Consider the following 20594-nt stretch of genomic DNA (forward strand, 5'->3'; position numbering starts at 1 on the left):
CATTGTTGGAGAAGCTCCTCCTAGCGGCGCCGCTTGATACTATAGTATCTCGGTTAACAGAATCCTGACTCGTGGTCGAAATTTATTTTATTTATTTTGTAATTCCCCGTTAGAGGACAGTCTAACCACAATATACTGCAGATATTTTAATAGATGCAGTTTTTCTTCGTCTCGAGTTGATTCAATTCAGTCTACTTGCAATAGCCTCTTTGATAAAGGATAAAGATCCAGAAACACCGTGTCAGAGGATGGCAAGAGACTCGAATTGAATCAAAACGAAAACGATTATTTTCTTTTTCTTTTTCATGCTTTACTCGGTTTAGAGTACAAAATGACCAAGTGTTCTTAAGGTATTCTGAGACGCATTGTTGGAGAAGCTCCTCCTAGCGGCGCCGCTTGATACTATAGTATCTCGGTTAACGGAATCCTGACTCGTGGTCGAAATTTATTTTATTTATTTTGTCATTCCCCGTTAGAGGACAGTCTAACCACAATATACCGCAGATATTTTAATAGATGCAGTTCTTCTTCGTCTCGAGTTGATTCAATTCAGTCTACTTGCAATAGCCTCTTTGATAAAGGATAAAGATCCAGAAACACCGTGTCAGAGGATGGCAAGAGACTCGAATTGAATCAAAACGAAAACGATTATTTTCTTTTTCTTTTTCATGCTTTACTCGGTTTAGAGTACAAAATGACCAAGTGTTCTTAAGGTATTCTGAGACGCATTGTTGGAGAAGCTCCTCCTAGCGGCGCCGCTTGATACTATAGTATCTCGGTTAACAGAATCCTGACTCGTGGTCGAAATTTATTTTATTTATTTTGTCATTCCCCGTTAGAGGACAGTCTAACCACAATATACTGCAGATATTTTAATAGATGCAGTTCTTCTTCGTCTCGAGTTGATTCAATTCAGTCTACTTGCAATAGCCTCTTTGATAAAGGATAAAGATCCAGAAACACCGTGTCAGAGGATGGCAAGAGACTCGAATTGAATCAAAACGAAAACGATTATTTTCTTTTTCTTTTTCATGCTTTACTCGGTTTAGAGTACAAAATGACCAAGTGTTCTTAAGGTATTCTGAGACGCATTGTTGGAGAAGCTCCTCCTAGCGGCGCCGCTTGATACTATAGTATCTCGGTTAACAGAATCCTGACTCGTGGTCGAAATTTATTTTATTTATTTTAAAAAGTATTGACTTATTTTAATAACTTTATATAATAAATTTTGATTTTAATTTGTTCTTTTATTGATTTGTGCAGTTAATTTTATAAAATAATTTTCACCCACGAGAAGGGGCGGTATCCACCCTCAGGGTAAAGACGCAAGGTGGTACCATGTCACCTTTGTTTCTTGACGTATCCTCTAACCACTGACCAATTTTCATGAAAATCGATGAAGGTTCACCGAAATTGAAGGTAATCGTTGATTTTTACCTTCAGTAGCTGCACTATACAAAATAAATTGAAATTTACTGATCTAAATGCGCGTAATTTGGAATCTTATAAATTTTTAAATGATATGTAGTCGCCAAATAATTAATTTAATGCATTTTAAGTACAACTTTCTCTTAAGCCGGGAAGATAGAGTGGTTTTCTTGCGAAGGGGTTGTATCTCAATAATCGAAGTGCAGGTGATTTAATAGTTTATTCTTAGGGCCGGTTGTTCGAACGCTAATCAACAATGATCACTATCAAATATTTAATTACTGTCACCAAAACTGTCAATGTCAACTTTTATTGGGTTGCTGAAAACATAATTGATAAAAATTATGAGATTAGTTAATCAATTAACATAATTATTAACATAATTGATTAAGTAATTTCATATTATGTTTTCAGCAACCCAAACAAAGTTGACTTGGACCGTTGGTGGGAGTAATTAAATATTTGATAATGATCATTGTTGATTAGCTTTCGAACAACCGGCCCTTAGAGTATATAAACTATAGGAATTATATCTGCAATACGATATATTTTAAGTTTTCTCAGCATTTTTTTCTTAAGTTAAATCAATTGAAGGGTTGTTTGGGGGTGAAGGGGAGGAGCTCAAAAATCAAAACTATATAATTTCAAGAGCTCATAAATAGCTCGTAATTCTGCCGCAAAAACCGATTCAATATTCCTATTTTAAAGTAGTGGGGGGCTGACTCAGCCCCCCCACTAACGTATTAAATTCCTGCTCATTGGAACGAGCTCAAAATTTTTAGTTTGCGGAATATGAAATCTCATAAATAGCTCATAAATCAGGGCTATTTGTTTTTTGATTTTAGCAAGTGGGGGGGGGGGCAGCTCAACACGGGTATAAAACTCTATGCTTTCCCATAAGTCTCCGTACAAGTTTGTCGGGCGCTGACGTCATGCGCGCACCGGATAAAAGTTGTTCTCGAAGTGGCTTTATCTCTGGTTGTCGTAGTATCATGGGCAAAAGTAGCGGGACCGTCGAATATGTCGCGAAACAAACATCCGATCAAAAAACTGAAAAACAGTTGTTCAATATTTTACAACAATCAGCCACTCTACCTCCTGGGAGGGATGGGAGACAACTTTTAAATCTTAATTGGAACTCCTATTTTTTATTGCATATTCTGATTCTACAAAACATTCCTATAAACTGCATTTAGTATCATAAAAATCAGTTTGCAGATTTCGCATCTGTCTAAATATGTTTTTCTCTGATTACAGTGTCACCATTCGAAAAAAGCTCCAATACAACTTGTTTACTTTTTCAAGTAGAATCCTAATCTGCAATCAAAAATGTGGTTTACCAATTTAACATTTCAAAGTTGTCCCCTGCCATTCGATAGATGCCAATTCGATAGATTTGGTGCCATTCGATAAATTTAAATAAAATATTAGTCTTAGAGATAGAAGCGGATTTTGTGCGTTGATAAGTAATATGGAAAAACTATACGGGGATATGTTGAATTAGTTGTGTACATGACTTTTCCCAACGGCCGGAAACCAGAGTGGGGGAAGAGGGTAGTTTTAAGGGGTCAAAGTCGCGGTTTTATTATTTTTTTTTTTGTTACGCTCATGATCGAGATAGTGCACCAAGGTTTGGGAATAAGTAGACCATGACATAACTTAGTAAAACCCCAGAGCCGAAAACCAGATTGGGGGACGAGGGTAGTTATAGGGGTCAAAGTTGCTGTTTTTATTATTTTTTTTATGACGCTAATGATCGTGATAGTGCACCAAAATTTGGTAATAAGTAAGTCATGACGTAACTAAGTAAAATCTCCAGGGGAAGAACGCTGCTTGATCGACAGAGTGATGGGGGTAGGGGTGAATATAAAATATATAAGGGGTTTTTTGCGACGTTTGTGATTGAGATAGTGCACCAAAATTTGGAAATAAGTAGAACATGACATAACTAAGTAAAATCTGCAGAGTGGGAAACCAGAGTGGGGGACGAGGGTAGTTATAAGGAGTCAAATTGGCGGTTTTTATTTTTTTTGTGCCGTTAATAATCGAGATAGTGCACCAAAATTTGGTAATAAGTAGGTCATGACATAACTAACTAAAATCTCCAGGTGCGAAACGCTACGTGACCAACAAATCCAGGTGGTGAATTAAAAATTATAAGGGATTTTTTTGTGACGATTGTGATCGAGATAGTAAACCAAAATTTGGGTGTAAGTGGATCATGACGTAACTAAGCAAAATCTCCAGGGGCGGAAACCAGAGTTGGGGATGAGGGTAGTTTTAAGGGGTCAAAGTCGCAGTTTGTATTATTTTTTTTTATGACGCAGCACAACATTTGTCCCCTACGTAGCGTTCCGCCCCTGGAGATTTTACTTAGTAATTTCATGATCTAATTATTCCCAAATTTTGGTGCACTATCTCGATCACGAATGGCAAAAAACCCCTTATATTTTTATACTCACCCTTGCCTACCAACCCTTTGTACCAAAAGCAGCGTTCCGCCTCTGGAGATTTTACTTAATTACGTCATGGCCTACTTACTCCCAAATTTTGGTGCACTATCTCCATGATCAGCGTCACAAAAAAAAATAATAAAAACCGAGACTTTTACCCCTTATAACTACCCTCGTCTCCCACTCTGGTTTCCGGCTCTGGGGATTTTACTTAGATATGTCATGGTCTACTTGCTCCCAAATTTTGGTGCACATCTCAATCACGAACGTGCAAAAAACCCCTTATATTTTTTATATTCACCCCTACCCCCACCCCTTTGTCGGCCACGCAGCGTTTCGCCCCTTGAGATTTTACTTAGTTACGTCATTACCTACTTATTCCCATTTTTTGGGGCAATATCTCGATCATAAACGTCACAAAAAAAAATAATAAAAACAGCGACTTTGACGGCTTACCCCACTCTAGTTTCCGGCTGTTGGGGAAAGTCATGTACACAACTAATTCAACATATCCCCGTACAGTTTTTCCATATTACTTATCATGCACAAAATGCGCTCTCAGCTCTTAGACTATATTCAACGCGTGTTTTTTGGTTTTTCATTTGGAAGTGTATTTCTCGAGATTCTAGACCGTTTGTATAATTTACCTATGGTATTACGAAAAATCGTTTTTTCGGTTATAGTGCCATCTCTCTCAATAATGAAAAAAATGGTTCAATGTAAAAGTTACTTATTAGTATATGAGGAATCCAAATCTGCAATGGAAGGCACAAACCCTTTTAGGAGTCCGTGTATGGAGAAGAGCTGCCACAGACAAGCAAGGGTGAAGGCAAAAAATAAAGGAGGCCAACGCTCAATTTTGGCTGTAGTGCCGTAGAAGAAGAAGAAGAAGAAATCTGCAATAAAATTGGGGATTCCTATCTAAGAATGCATAGTTGCTCCCCTCTCCACTCACGGGGGTGTGGTTGGCGGGTCGTGTTTGGTGTCATTCCATAGAGTTTTAAAAAATGTTGAACGCGTCTTTAACAAATATTTAAGAATTTAAAAAAAGCAATAGAACACTATCTAAAAATTATTTTGTAGTTATGGAATAATCAGTTGTTCTGAGAATAACTAAAATTGTGTTCCGTGTGCATCATCAATGGCCACAACTTGATACAATGCCTCATTAGACCATATATGAGATAATCCTGCATTCGAATAGCCTCTGATCAATTTTGAACAGCCTTTGAACAGATTAATTAAAAGATTAGCGTTTAAAGGTCTTGGAAGACATGGAATATGCCTAGAACGAGATTAAAGACAGATCTGATATCTGTTTGGCAACATTAGCGACAGGATTTGAACAAAAGTTGCCGTTATAAATATAAAGTTGCACTATTAGACTAGGGTATTTAGCACAAAATAAATCGGCTTAAATGCAGTAGGTACCTAGAGACTTGCAACTTTTTGCATTATGTTTAGGATGATGTCAAGAAAAACGACTATTGCAGAAAATTGGGGAAAATGTATAGTTGCATTTAAAAGTGCATAAAATGCATCTAAAAGTGCATAAATATGTCAAAATAAGTATATTAAGGGGCAGATTGCCCAAGTACCTGGTAACCAGGTTCACAGCTAACGCAAACAGATTGACGCAAACAGATAACTCGGGGGGTTTTGGGGTCTCTGAAAACGAATCCGCTATTAGGACCAACCTTCGATGCACCAGGCGCACAAAAACCCTCCAAACTCCAGAAGGTAACATGCCTTAGCAGTGATCTTGGACACCAGGTAGTCGGAGAGTCGCTTTTGATGGCGTATTCGTCGTCAGCGACCCCAAAACCCGCTTAGTGATCTATTTGCATGCATTCAAGACCGAAAGCCTTCGAAACCCCAGAAGATGACTTACCCTGGCAGTGATAGTGGGCACCAGGTGCTCCGGGGGTTAGTTCTGATGGCGTATTCGTATTCAGCGACGAGAAAATCCTCCAAGTAATCTGTTTGCGTCTATTTAGTGCCGATATTCCTTGAACCTCCAAATGACGTGCCTTAGCAGTGACCTTGGACACCAGGTGGTCTGAAGTTTGGTTTTGATGGCCTAGTCGTGTTCAGCGACCGCGAAAACCTCAAATAACAAAATCTGGCTCTTATTATACTTCTCTTAATATGTTTATGTAATTTTGGATGCATTTTACGCACTTTAAAATGCAATTATGCCTTTCCACTCATTTTTGTATAGTAGACCTTTTCCCTACATCATCCTGAACATAATGCAAAAAGTTGCAAGTCTCTAGGTACTGTATTTAAAAATCGATTTTTTCCGATGTTTTTATGCCCTGGTCTATATGAATTTAATAGAACTCTAGATAGAAAACAATACAATAATTATTGTGATCGAAGTTAACTCGACGATTCTGTCGGACTATTTGTCCCTCGAAGTATGGAGTACGGAGAGTGACAGAATAGAGACAGGCTAAAAGATTTTTAACAGACGGTCGTATTATGGGATTAACCAAAAAAGCATCGATATATTATTATAATTTCTGTTAACCTGCAATAATTATATATTTATGTATATACAACAAAACAATTTTCTTTTTTACTTTTGTATATTATGTGTACACTAAGCAGCAAAATTAACGCACCACCTTAAAAATGAGACATTTTTGATGTCTCGAATTTCCTAAACTTCTTTTCCGATTTGAGTTATTATTTTGAATATGTTATAGCCTTATTCTTTAGCAACATCGCTGTAGTAACATTGTAGCCAGACAGGTAAGTTGTCATTACATACCACGCGTACCAATCAGACTGTTTTTTTTTTCTCTAAAAGTTCGGAACACCCTGTGGAATATTGTAGCATCTATAAAATGTTGAAATTAAAACGCAATTGTAGCCTTAGACTTTCTTACTTAATATTTTGGTTTTTGATTCATTCGTTTATATTGGAAAATAAAAAAGTTAGGTACCTACTAGCTCTGTTTTTCGTCGATTAATCCTCATTTTCTGCTTAGTTTAATAATCAAGTTTACAGTAGACCATAAAAAATTAACAATTTGATAAAAGTCAAATTGTTAATAGTCAAAAGGTTTCTGATTTGTGTTGAAAATTAGTAGAATTGTAATTAAAAGTTTTAACTAAGTCAGTAATTTTTTTTTGTTGTTTGATGGAAATGGAACGCTCTATAATAAATTTGACCCGCGATGATTGTGTTCAAGTAGTGACCTTAGATAGCAAAGGACTTAGCTATTGGCTCCTTATATTGGTAACATTTTTTTGCTAATGCACGATAATGCAAGAGCTGACGTTGGACGAACTGTAACCGAATATTTACAACAGGTACATTTTCGGAATTTTGAATTGATCACCGCGCAGTCCAGATCTAAGCCCAATCGAACATTTGTGGGACATAATTGGTAGAAGAATACGACAGCGTTTGCCACCTCCAGAACCTTACTTACAGGAGGTAGAAACTGTAGCTCTCGAGATTTGGAATAATATTGTTCAAGACCAAATAGTAAACTTCATTTGTAATATAAAAGTAGATATCTCTTTTATTATCAAACATAAGCGAATGAATCAAAAAACAAATTGTTAAGAAAGCCTAATGTTACAATGGAGTTTTAATTACAACATTTTATAAATGCTAAAATAGTCCCCAGGGTGTTCCCAACTTTTAGAAAACAAAGACAGTATGATGGGTACACCCAGCATACAATGAAAACTTAACTGTCTAGCAACAATATTATTATTACAGGGATATTGTTAAAAAGTGAGACTATAATATTTTAAAAAAATCACTCAAATCGGACAAGAGGTTTAGGAAACTCGAGAAAAATATCCCATTTTTAAGGTGGTGCGTTAATTTTGCTGCTTAGTGTATATTCGTATATTATCTTTTTATATCTGTATTAATTTATATCTTACTACACATTAAAGCCGTTGTTGAACGGGTACAGCAAAAAATGACTTACCTCGGAGAAAACGAAGATAAATCACCGTCGAATTGTCTGTAATGTTGAACCAAGTTTAGAACAATCGGAGCCATTGTCAGGAAAATGATAATTACAAGGAAGCTCGAAAAGGCGATTGCATTCTGGAAACAAAAACAGGAACGTTGATTTCGGACAAGAACTAGATTAATTTTCATTAGTTCATCTGCTCAGGTTGTGTTGGATTATTTTGAGATTGTTATTTTACAAGAAAACACCGCTTGTGAAAGTTATGTTAAATTTGCTTCCTTTGTTTGTTTTCATAAATTAAAAATCGATTTGTAAACACAGTTAAAGCTATAGTTTAGGACTGTCTGAAGGTAAAAACCAAGGTCAAAATTATACAGGAGAGTAAACAGCTAAGTTTTATAAAGGACTGTTAAAATTATTTAGTGTTAGGGTAAGAACAGAACAAGTGGGTCGCGGTGGAGGTGGAGGTCGCGGTGAATGCTACTAGGTAAGTCGCGGTCGATGTCGACAACACGTAGCAAGGAGGTTATCTGCATTCCGTTGCATCTGGTTTGCATTCCGGATGGAATGTTTGCCGCTCTTACTTAGAGCTCTCTGATTAGCTTATTGGGGTAAATCACTTCGCATTCCACTTGTATGTTGTCAAAGATTGTAGTATGACTTGGTTTTCTTTACAGTTTTTGTTCCACTCATTTCGATATATGCATAGTTCCCTCCAGTCTCTTACTTTGATTGAGTTCCCTCCAGAATTTTGATATATCTCATGACCTGTTCCTCCCATCAATATGTGTGTCTTCCCCTTCCCCTTTCAGTTTCTGGTTTCCATCTGGTGATATTCTTAACCATAAATATCTCATATATTGTGTGATGAATGTGTCCCAATCATCTCAGTTTCTGCGCTCTAATAAATCTAACTATATCTTCTCCCTTCATTATATTTCTTAATTCATGGTTCATTCTTTTTTTCATTTCTCCGTTCTCCATTCTTATCAGGCCCATAGTCCCTCTGAGGATTTTCTTTTCGAATATTTTAAATTTTTCTTCATCTTTTTCCGTGAGGCACATTATCTCAGCTGCGTACGTAACTACTGGTCTGATTGCAACTTTGTATATTTTCTGTTTTGTATTTCTGGATAAGTTCTTGTTCTTCATTGCTCACTTCCGTATTGTGGGACAAGACCCACAGATAACATCCTAACCGGCATATTCTTTAAAAGCAGTGGAAGAAGATGGACAACAACTACAACTACAACTTGAATTAATACAAATGAGACTATCGTAAATGCACAATCTTTTTGTCATTCAAATTTCATCAAACTACTTCACTTGACAGTAGTCCTAGTTCGACTGAGCAGCGCAGGTAACCTCCTTGCTATGTGCTGTCTACATTGACTGCGACTTAACTAGTAGCATCGCGACCTCCACCTCCACTGAGACCCACTTGTTCTATTAGTACTCTTAGGACTACCCCTAAGGGTAAAAACATGCCGAAGATGCATGGATGAGCGCGGTGTAGGTCGCGATCGCGGTCGAGGTTTACATCGATGACGGGCAGAACATACCGAAGATACTTTGCGTATTCTGTTTTGGTATCGACATCGCTGTAAACCGCGATGCAAGGTCGCGAGTGTGAACGGGTGACACATCCTTCGTATGTGCGATCTCATAAGAAAATGAGGGTTTTTTTTTATATCGATGTAGAGACCGCGATCGCGACCTACACCGCGCTCATCCATGTATTTTCGGCATGTTTTTACCCTTAGGGGTACAAAATGGTTCGTGAACGAGGATTACCCAAAAACCATTTTGGAACAAAGCAAAATACTTTTAAACACATGAAAGAAGCAAGAACAAAAGGATAAAATGCGAAAATTAAATATGACAATCTAATAAAAACGGAGATGAATACGGAATAGAAGAAGTCAAAACATAAAATACTCCAACGGGTGACCGTAGAAAGGAAAATATTACAAAAACTCCCATAGATAAAACTAGAGCCAAAACAATGAGTGATAGATTTCCACACAGGGAAAATGACCAAAGAGAAAAAATGATGAAAGTAACCCATCCAGCAAAAAACTAAGATTAAAACCAGAACAACATACGCAGACAGGAACGGACAGGAAAGGACATGGAACAACCAGTACTATAAAAGAGCAAACAACGAGGATAACGAATAACAAGGAAAAAAAGAAAAATGAAATCAAACGTCAAACTAGAATAGGTACATGGAATATAACCTCGATAACAGGAAAGGAACCTGAATTAATAGAGGAAATGGAAAGATTTGAGCTGCAGTTGATATGAATAAGCGAGACGAAAAAAGTAGGAAATGAAATTGTCGATGTCGGAGGACAGCACATACTATACTATTCCGGAGTCCAGATAGGACAAAGGGCAAAGGAACGCGTGGGAATAGTTGTAACAAAAGAAATGAATAGAAGAATAACCAAATTCAAACCAGTATCATCAAGAACCATGTACATAAAAATAGAGTTAGAAGAAGAAGAAGAATGTCACATAATAGAGGTATATGCACCGGTAGAAGGAACAGAGCATGAAAAAACAGAACTATTCTATGATGAGATACAGAAACTTATTGATGAGATACAAGAGGAAAGCAACAACATAATTTTACTAGGAGACTGAAATGCAAGAATAGGAAATGATGAAAATATGGCATTAGGCTGCTTGGGAAGGTATGGAGAAGAGACGATAAATAGGTATGGTAGAAGGATGATAAGTTTCTGCCAAATAAATGACTTGTTAATAGGTAATTCTTTCTGGTATCAACCGAGAAACGAAAAATATACATACGTAGCAAAAGAAAGAAATGCGAGAAGCATAATTGACTATGTAGTATATCCTCGAGACGCAGACCTAACGATACAAAATATAAAAATGGAGAACGAAGTCGAACTCGGTACCCAACACAGAGTAGTGACAGCCGAGATAAACATGAAACTAATGGAAATAATAGAGAGTCCTCTGTATACAAGAATAGCAATATATAAGATAAAAAATATGGAAATGAGGAAGTTATACCAAAGAGAGACAGACAAAATACTGGAACAGCATGAAAACAATGAGGAAATATGGAATATGGAAGAGAGATGGAAAAAATTTAAAAACACGTTATGGAACACTGCAAAACAAGTATGTGGAATAAGAAAGAATGGGAAGAATAATAATAGAACTGGATGGTGGAATAAGGAAATAAAGCAAGCAGTAGAAAAGGAGAAAGAAATGTGGAAGCAATACCTAAACACAAATGAAGAGCAAGACAGAGACGAATACAGAAGACAGAGAAATATAATGAAAGAATTAGTAAAAGATCCCAAGAAGAAGAGCTGGAAGGAATTCGGTGAAGAATTGAACGAAAGTTTTGGAAATAACAATCAACAGTTTTGGAATAGAATAAAAAGCATGAAAGGAACAAAAATAAAACAAATAAGAGGAATCAGAAATGAGCGAAATGGATTGAAAACAAACGTACAGGACATACTAACCATATGGAATAAATACTTCTTCTTCTTCAGGTGCCATCTCCGCTACGGAGGTTGGCAATCATCATAGCTATTTTAATTTTTGAGGCAGTAGCTCTAAATAGTTGTTTCGAGCTGCATCCAAACCACTCTCTCAGGTTCTTCAACCATGAAATTCGTCTTCTTCCGATGCTTCTTCTGCCATCTATCTTTCCCTGCATTATGAGTCGTAGGATGCCATACTTCTCGCCCCGCATCACATGTCCGAGATACTGTAGCTTCTTTTCTTTAATTGTAAGTTCAACTTCCTTTTCTTTACCTATTCTTTTCAGTACTTCATTGTTTGTAACTCTATCTACCCAGGAAACCCTCATAATTTTATACTATGTGGACTATAGGTCCACATTTCAAAGGCGTTAAGTCGTCTCATTGTCTCTACATTTAACGTCCATGATTCCACTCCATAGTATAGAACACTGTAGACGTAACATTTTGTTAGGCGTACTTTAAGAGCTAATGTTAAATCTTTGCTACATAGGACCTTTTTCATTTTTATAAAATTAGAACGTGCTTTTTCGATTCTGACTTTTATTTCTGCAGTGTAGTCGTTATTTTCTGTTATAAGTGTTCCTAGGTAAGTGTACTTTTTTACTCTTTTGATCTGCTGGCCCTCTACTATCAAGATTTCGTTAGTATTATGGTTGTTTTTACTAATTTTCATAAACTTCGTCTGTTTGATATTGAGAGAGAGTCCGTACTCCCTACTACACCTTACTATTTTACTCATGAGTCTTTGCAGGTGTTGTAAACTATCGGCTATTATTACTGTATCATCTGCATATCTGATGTTGTTAACTAAGACTCCATTTACTCTTATGCCGACTGTTTCATCTTCCAGAGTTTCTCGCATTACCTCTTCAGAATAAACGTTAAATAATAGAGGTGATAGTATGCAGCCTTGCCTGATTCCTCTCTTTATTTCCATTTCTTCAGATGTTTCTTTTTCAATTCTTACTATTGCTCGCTGATTGTAATAGAGGTATGTTATTAGTCTTAAATCTCTTTCATCTAGATTTTTATTTTTTAGGATTTCCATGAGTCGATCATGTTTTACTTTATCAAACGCCTTATTGTAGTCTATAAAACAGACGTAAAGAGGATGGTTAACATCCAAACATCTCTGTGTCAGCACGTTGAAGAAGAATAATGCCTCTCTGGTACCCATGCCATTGCGGAACCCATATTGAGTGTCACTAATATCCAGCTCCAGTTTAGAGTGTATTCTGGCGTGGATAATTTTCAATAGAATTTTCAAGGTATGTGACATTAAGCTTATGGTTCGGTAGTCACTGCATTCTTTTGCATTCACCTTCTTTGGCAAACACACAAAGGCTGATGTCAACATTTCTCTAGGGATGATTCCTGTAGTATAGATAGCGTTGAACAGTTCTACTATTATGTCCAGGTTTTTCTCGTTGACCAACTTTATCAGCTCGCTAGGCAATTCATCTGGACCAGCAGATTTATTGGTTTTCATAGAGTTTATTGCCTGACTAACCTCTGCTTTGGTTATCTCTGGGCCTACATCTCCCGTTTGGCTATCTACGGATGTACTAGCTTCTCTCTGGTCATGAAATAGTTCCTCGATATACTCTTTCCATCGTCGTAGTTTTCGTTTTGTCTTCATTATAATATTTCCATTTTTGTCGAGCAATGCATTTGAGGTTCTTCTATTTCCTATTCCGGCTAGTTCTTTGACTTTTTTATGTAGGTTGAAGTTGTCATATGTGTTTTGCAGTTCTTCTATTTCTTTACATTTTTCAGAGAAGTAGGTTTCTTTAGCCTCCCTAATTTTTCTTCTTATTTGGTTTTGAAGCTGTTTATAGCGGGTCTTATTAATGGAAGGCACAGAGCGCTTCACGCTGGCCTAGTTTTTTGCATTCGATTAGGGTACCACATGGAATCTTATTACCCAGGATTCCATTGTGAAGAGCACTTGGCTACGATAGTTGTGCCCCCATCGCGCATCAGCGTGCTATGGGGGGGAAAGGGATGGCCTGGGGCATTGGAGCGAGGTGGGGTGATCCCTGTTCATACTCGGGTCAAAACACCTCGCTCCAATGAATTGTTACACCCGAATGTACTTTTTCGATAGGGTGGACACATCCCACAGGTCGGGTTGAATCAAATTGCTTGCTTGCTTCTTATTAATGGTTTTGTTTTTTCTTCTTTCATTCATCAACTCTAGAATTTCCTCCGTCATCCATTCTTCTTTTTTACATTTGGTTGTAGTAAGTACTTTCTTACTTGGTTCTAATATAGAGGTTTTGAAGAATTGCCACTGCTGTTCTACGTTGCAATTATTTCCTGGGTTTCTGTCTAGATTTGTGTTGATTTCGTGTTTCAGATTTTTTTTTGTTTCTTCTGACTTTAGTTTCTGTATGTTAAGTTTATTGTTGTTGCGGCTTTTTTGCGTCTTTTTTAGTTGAAGTTGAAACCTAGCAATAAGAAGACTGTGATCAGAGGATACGTCTGCTCCTGGATATGCCTTTACTGCCTGAATTGAGTTTCGATATCTGTGCTTTATTAGGATGTAGTCAATTTGATTTCTGACAATTTTGTGCTCTTTGTCAGCTGGTGATTTCCATGTATACCGGCGTCGCTTAGGTAATTTAAAGAATGTATTTGCGGCTATAACATTATGCTCCTGGCAAAATTCTATTAGGCGATCTCCTCTGTCGTTTCGTTCGTAGAATAAATACTATAATGAAAAATTCGAGGCAAGAAACTAACAAAATGAGGAGAGAGGGCAGCAGGAAAGAGAAGAGAATAGGGACAATTAAGTAGACGAAATTCATATTAAAGGAATTGCAGAAGTACGTAGGAGAACGAGGCAAGTTTTGGCTACTGGAAATAGTGAGGGAAGCATGGAGAACAGAAAAGGTACTGAAATACTGGGAAGAAAATTTATTGATACCAATACACAAGAAAGGAAATGAAGCGGAATGTAATAACTATAGGGCTATATGCTTATCATCACTTGCATATAAAGTCTACACCGGGATAATAGAAAGGAAGGTCAGGAAAGAACTGGAAGAAAAACTAGAAGAAGAACAAGCTGCTTTTAGGAAGGAAAGAGGAACAACAGGAAAAACGAAATAGGAGAAGACATGTATTACGTTTATAGATATTAAAGCTGTTTTAGAGAGATGCTTTTCTATAAATAGAGAAGTAATATGGTCAGTAATGGAAGACCTGTAAATCCCGCAAAATATAGTAAGCGTGGTAAAAATACATATAGAAACGTACTTGCTTAAGTACAAATAAATGGAAACAGATCGCCAATAATAAACCTAAGTAGAGGAATAAAACAAGGGGACAGTCTTAGCCCAGTTTTGTTTATATTGGTAATGGATAGAGCAATGAAGAGCGCTAAAAAAAGTCAAGGCAATTACAGTCAACAATAGGGTACAGGAATTTAGTACCAGTGAGAATGGAGGGATTATTTTATGCAGATGACTTAGTAATAATAGCAGACAATAAAGAGAAAATGTAAAAATTAATCGATATCTGGGTGGAAGAAATAGAAAATTTGAAAATGGAGGTAAATATAAAGAAAACGAGGACCATGATAGTAGCCCAAAAGAAAAGGGAAGAAATAAACCAAACGATATTTAGGTGCAAAAACGAAATAATAGAAACAGTCTCGACGTTTGAGTACCTGGGAGTAATAATATCAGAGGATGGAAAGCTAGACCAAGAAATCTCATACATGGTGAAAAAAGCAAATAAGATCTACTATTCACTAAATAAAACAATATTTGGAAAAGAAGAAATAGATAAAAAAATAAAACTGAAGGTATAAAATGCAATATCTGTACCAACTTTAATATATGCAAGTGAGACATGGGTAAACAATGCAAAAATAGACAGTACAATAAACGCAGCGGAGATGAAGCAGCTGCGAAAAATAGCAGGAAAAACGATATTGGACAGAATAAGAAATAAAAATATTAGACAAAGACTGAAACAGGGATCGATAATAAACAAGATCCAAAAAAGAAAATTAAAATGGTATGGACACATTAAAAGAACGGAACAAGGAAGACTACCAAAGCAGGTGATGGAATCAAAAAGATATGGTAAAAGAAGGAAAGGGAGGCCAAGGAAGAAGTGGATCGATCAGATTATAGAAATTGGACAGGAAAAAGAAAAACCACATCAACAAATGAAAGAGTTAGCAAAGGACCGCAAGAAATGGAAGATATAGATATAGATAGAGGATGAATAAAACCTCCGACGCCCCTGAGGGGCATAAGGAGTTTCGAGAAAGAAAAAGAAGAAGATTTAATAACAATTTAAAAATTGAATACGATTTTAAAAATCTCACAAAGATTTAATAGCTTTTCTAAATACAGCTGTTAAAATCAGTCACGCTTAAGCACTGCAAGTGTTGCTTTGTGTTCAATAATTTCACATGACCGGTTAAGGCTTAATATTCAATTTAGAGAGAGAGAAAAGGAGAAAAATATAAAGAAAATTCCCGGCTCTAAGCATGCAATGGAGAAGAAGTAATTTATTGAGATTAGTCGATGGCAATTTTTATTATCTACTCAATAAAATCCATTTCCTTCTCTTAGTAGTGGGTCTACAATTAATTTGAAAGCATGAACATTACATATGCGTAAATACATAATATATAGGGTAAGTTTGATAAACGGTCTATTAGAAATATCTCGAGAACTAAAGGCAACAGAGTCATGAAAATTGGAATAAAGGGGTTTTGAACAGTGATCGATTAACCGAAAATATTTTCGTATATTTGCTACTTCCGGTTATACCAGAAGTTGCTTATAACTTTGTAGTAATATTATAACACACATTATAAAATATGTCCATGAGATAAATAATTGTGTGTACTGCCTTTTGGTCCCAAATTAATTAAAACTCAGTTAACGTTCAGATAAGATTATATTTGCATTTAAACAGTCGTATTTTATAAAATAATACTTTGTAAGCCATATATTTTGAGGTTACCACTTTTAATAGTGTGCTAGTTTCATCTACTTAAAAGAATGTAAGTAATTTCCACATGTTTTTTCTTTTTTTGTTTTTTATTTAATTAAAAGTCACAATTTTAACCTTTTGCTTTAATCTAACGTGGAAATACTTCATTTTAGGCACTGAAGATGATCTAATTTAGATCAAAAACGTTTTGCAACCCATTTGGATGACATTTTAAGAAGTTCTTTAATAAACTATTTTATACTAGTATACAACTCGAGGACAAGGGCATAATGGTACAGCATTCCTAATTAGCAGCAAATTAAGGGACAAGGTGATAGATTTCAAAGCAATATGTGGAAGATTATCTTATGTCAGAATAAAGAACAAGCAATCTAATTTAACATTAATTAACGCATATGCTCCCACCGAGAATGCGAATGAGGAAGACAAAAACGATTTTTACGAGGAACTCGAAGAGATATATGAAAATAAACCCAAGAATGACGTATTAATTTTACTAGGTGATTTCGACGCAATGATAGGAAAGGAAGATATATACAAGGACGTAGCTGGTAAGGAAACTCTCCACACAACTACGAATACTAATAAGAGAATGCTTTGTAACCTAGCAGCAGCAACAGACACATTTATAATGAGCACACACTTCAAACACAAAAAAGAACATAAGGTAACATGGCTAATACCAGGATCAACGGAGGGTAATCAAATCGATCATATTTTGATTTCAAAAAAGTGGAGGAGAACAATTCAAGATGTCATGTCGTATCGTGGTGCAAATGCAGATTCTGAGCACTTCCTAGTAATAGGAAATTTGGCAATGAAAATAATTAAGGACACAAAGAAATTCACGAAAAGAAAAAATTGGAACGTAAGGAAACTAAATTCGGATACGGTTCAGAAAGATTATTCTAAAGAGTTTGAAGCAAATTTAAAAGTTTCGAACCATAATAACATAGAAGAAACGTGGAAAGAAATAAAAGGTCACATTTTGATAGTAGCAGAGAAAGTAATAGGATACAAAAAAATAAAAAGACAAAAAGAATGGTATGACGAAGACTGCGAAACAGCAACCAGGAAAAAAACCTAGCTCGAACGAAATGGATGAAGACAGGTAGAGAAGAAGATCTGGAAGAGTATAGGAGAAAAAAGAAAGACTCAGACAAATGCTGTACAAATAAAAAAAGAAATGGACTGATGAAGTTATAGAAGAGTTGGAAGTAAATAGCAAGAATAATGTAAAGAACAAATAAATAAAATCACAAAACAAGAAGAAACTCAGAGTTAAGATTGATGCCAAAATATGGGAGAAATACTACGAAGAGTTATTTAAGGCGAGAGAAAGTTCTCTCGAATATACAGAAGAAACAGACCATGATGATGGAATCGAAATCAAAAAGTCGTCACATGAGGACTTTTTACATGTGAAAAGAAATCTAAAACAAAAGAGAGCAGCAGGCCCAGATGAAATCCCAAATGAGCTAATAAAACGAGGCGGAGAAGAACTACAACGGAAAATATATGACCTAATAATAAGAATTTGGGAAGAAGAAAGAATGCCCGAATAATGGAAAACTGGATGGATATTTCCGATTCTTAAGAAAGGGGACACCAAAAAATGTAACAACTATAGAGGAGTAACACTGTTAAACGGCTGCTACAAAATATTGATATCATTAATCAGACAAAAACTCTCAAAACACATTGAAACTAAAATAGGGGACTACCAGCACGGATTTAGGGAGGGAAGGACAACAAAATAGACGCAATTGGATATGGTAATTGAGTCAATACTCGCAATCTATAGTTTGTATTTTTTATTAGTTGTTATGTAATCATGGGGCAACCGGTTTCGAGTCTTACAATATATGACTCATCATCAGGCCCAGTACAAAAAGTCTTCTCTATACAAACTACAAGCTAAAAAACACAAAACGAGAGACATGTACACATATATATAAAACATGAAAAACAACCGCTAAATTGGACAAGAACAACTGTTTAAGAGAAATAACACACACCACTTGGAACACAGTATAAAATAATTTATTGAACGGTTCCAAATTGCACTTAACTAACTAACAATAAGAGACTAAGGGCTGTTTGATTGGTCAACTTTTCTTATGGGGCTGGTGACTTCCAGGTACATCTTTAGCTGTGGAACAGTTTCTATGGCTGTTATGTAAGTAGATACCGTTTACTAAAGAAAATTTGTATTATGTCTTTTGGTCGCATACTATTTTACCAAGACTCCATCGACCCTTGACTAGTTAAGGATTGATGGTAGCATATATATCAAATTATATACCAAGCACTTTTCATCAGATTGGTCGCTCCCAATGATATAATGTCTCATTTTACATGATATGGACTGTTGAGTTCAATACTAAACAGTTGCTTGGCTTTATTGTATGTGATTGAAACCAAGACAAAGTTGTTTTTCATGTTTTATATATATGTGTACATGTCTCTCGTTTTGTGTTTTTTAGCTTGTAGTTTGTATAGAGAAGACTTTTTGTACTGGGCCTGATGATGAGTCATATATTGTAAGACTCGAAACCGGTTGCCCCATGATTACATAACAACTAATAAAAAATACAAACTATAGATTGCGAGTATTGACTCAATTACCATATCCAATTGTATAATGGACTCGCATTGGCAACCCTTTCATCATTTGAAAAATAGACGCAGTTCACAAAATCACACAGTCTTACACATCCTTTTCATAGACTTTCAAGAGCCTTTGATAGCTTAACAAGACCAGACCTAATAGAAGACATGAAAAACCTAGATATACCAATGAAACTTATAAAGCTCACGAAAATGACAATGAGAGGAACGACTGCAGCAATAATTAAAGATAACGGAATCACCAAAAATATAGAAATAGCAAGTGGAGTACGACAAGGCGACTCTCTATCAACGTCACTATTTAATGTCGCTATAGAAGGAAAAATAAAAGCTACAGAAACATCGACGTCGCAACTTGTGGCGTATGCTGACGACATAGTATTAATTAGCAGAAACCTAAACACTTTAAAGGAATAATTTCCGAAGTTATGCAAAGAAACATCCAAAAGGGGTTTAGATATAAATCAAAACAAAACAAAATACCTAATATGCTTAAGAAAAAACCCAGTTAATATGATAAGCTTAAATATTGGTGAATATGAATTTGAAAAGGTAGAACATTTTACATATCTTGGAGTCGCAGTTAATGAAACTAATGATAGAAGTATCGAAATTAAAGAAAGAATCCAGGCAGGAAACAGAACCTACTGGAAATAAGGTAAGTTGACCAAATAAGGCCTACTTAATGTTTGTTAGTTGTTTTTTGATAAATAAAATCACGATATAAATCTGAAAACCACAGAGAAGATAAATCATATATTTAAATTTAATATGAGATTTTTAAATTTTGTCAAATGTTTTATGAGTTGTTACTTTTTAGTCTTTAAAAAATGGTTGCTTCTGGGCCTAATTAGGAACACCATGTTCTTAATAAGGCCCACTTCATGTTCTTAATAAGGCCCACTTTTTAAATGTGACAATTATGCCTGGTTGCACCAACAGATCTTCAGCTCCAGTTTAGCCCAGTTCAGCTTATGTCGCATTGACGTTCCACGTCTTAAGCTTAAGGTCTATTGGTGCAACTATACATTAATCAAATTAAACAAAGGTGACATGTAGGACATTTATTTTGTAAAAAATAATAGGTACTTAAAATAATTATTGCAAACACTCTGGACATATGAAAACTAAGTCTTTATCATCTGCTGAAGGTCCTACACACTCTTCATGAATATATCGTTTGCAGCTGTCACAAAGTCGCATATCCTTAACGACATCCTCATTGCAGACGAAAAAATACCAACTATCTTTTCGTTCTTCTTTGTTTTTTGAGGTTTCAAGTGAGCAGTGTTTATTTTTCTCTTCTCCTTTTTTTAGTTGTTTTTTGATTATTTTTTAGTTTGCCAAGTTTTTCCTTTTCTTGATTGGTTTTTAGGGTCATTTAAACCAGCTTCATCAAACAATGATTTTGTGACTTCCTGTGCTCGATAGTCCAGGGATTTCTTTCTAGCACCTTTGCGTTTTCCAGTTTCCAATTCTGGTGTTATTAACACTGCGTTGAAACTTACTGACATTTCGTTTTCTTCTTCTGAGCTGTCATGTACTGAAAATTCATTGTCAGGACCGTCAGAACTCTCAGAGCTGTCTTGCGTATTTTTCTCCTTTAGAGCTTTTATTTTCTTTTT

At 35.9% G+C, this 20594-nt stretch overlaps 1 protein-coding gene across 15 annotated transcripts in view; it reads right to left on the reverse strand.

Moving 5' to 3' along the window:
• LOC114337883 (prominin-1) overlaps window positions 1-20594 on the reverse strand; it is a 940102-nt gene that overhangs the window by 254722 nt on the left and 664786 nt on the right. For all 15 annotated transcript variants that reach the window (XM_050658571.1, XM_050658567.1, XM_050658566.1 and 12 more), the window contains exon 16: window positions 7838-7959. In XM_050658571.1, coding sequence (XP_050514528.1) covers window positions 7838-7959 — 122 coding nt within the window. The remainder of the gene's footprint in view (window positions 1-7837; window positions 7960-20594) is intronic.

Source organism: Diabrotica virgifera, chromosome 8 (genome assembly GCF_917563875.1).
Source record: "Diabrotica virgifera virgifera chromosome 8, PGI_DIABVI_V3a".
NCBI lineage: Eukaryota > Metazoa > Arthropoda > Insecta > Coleoptera > Chrysomelidae > Diabrotica > Diabrotica virgifera.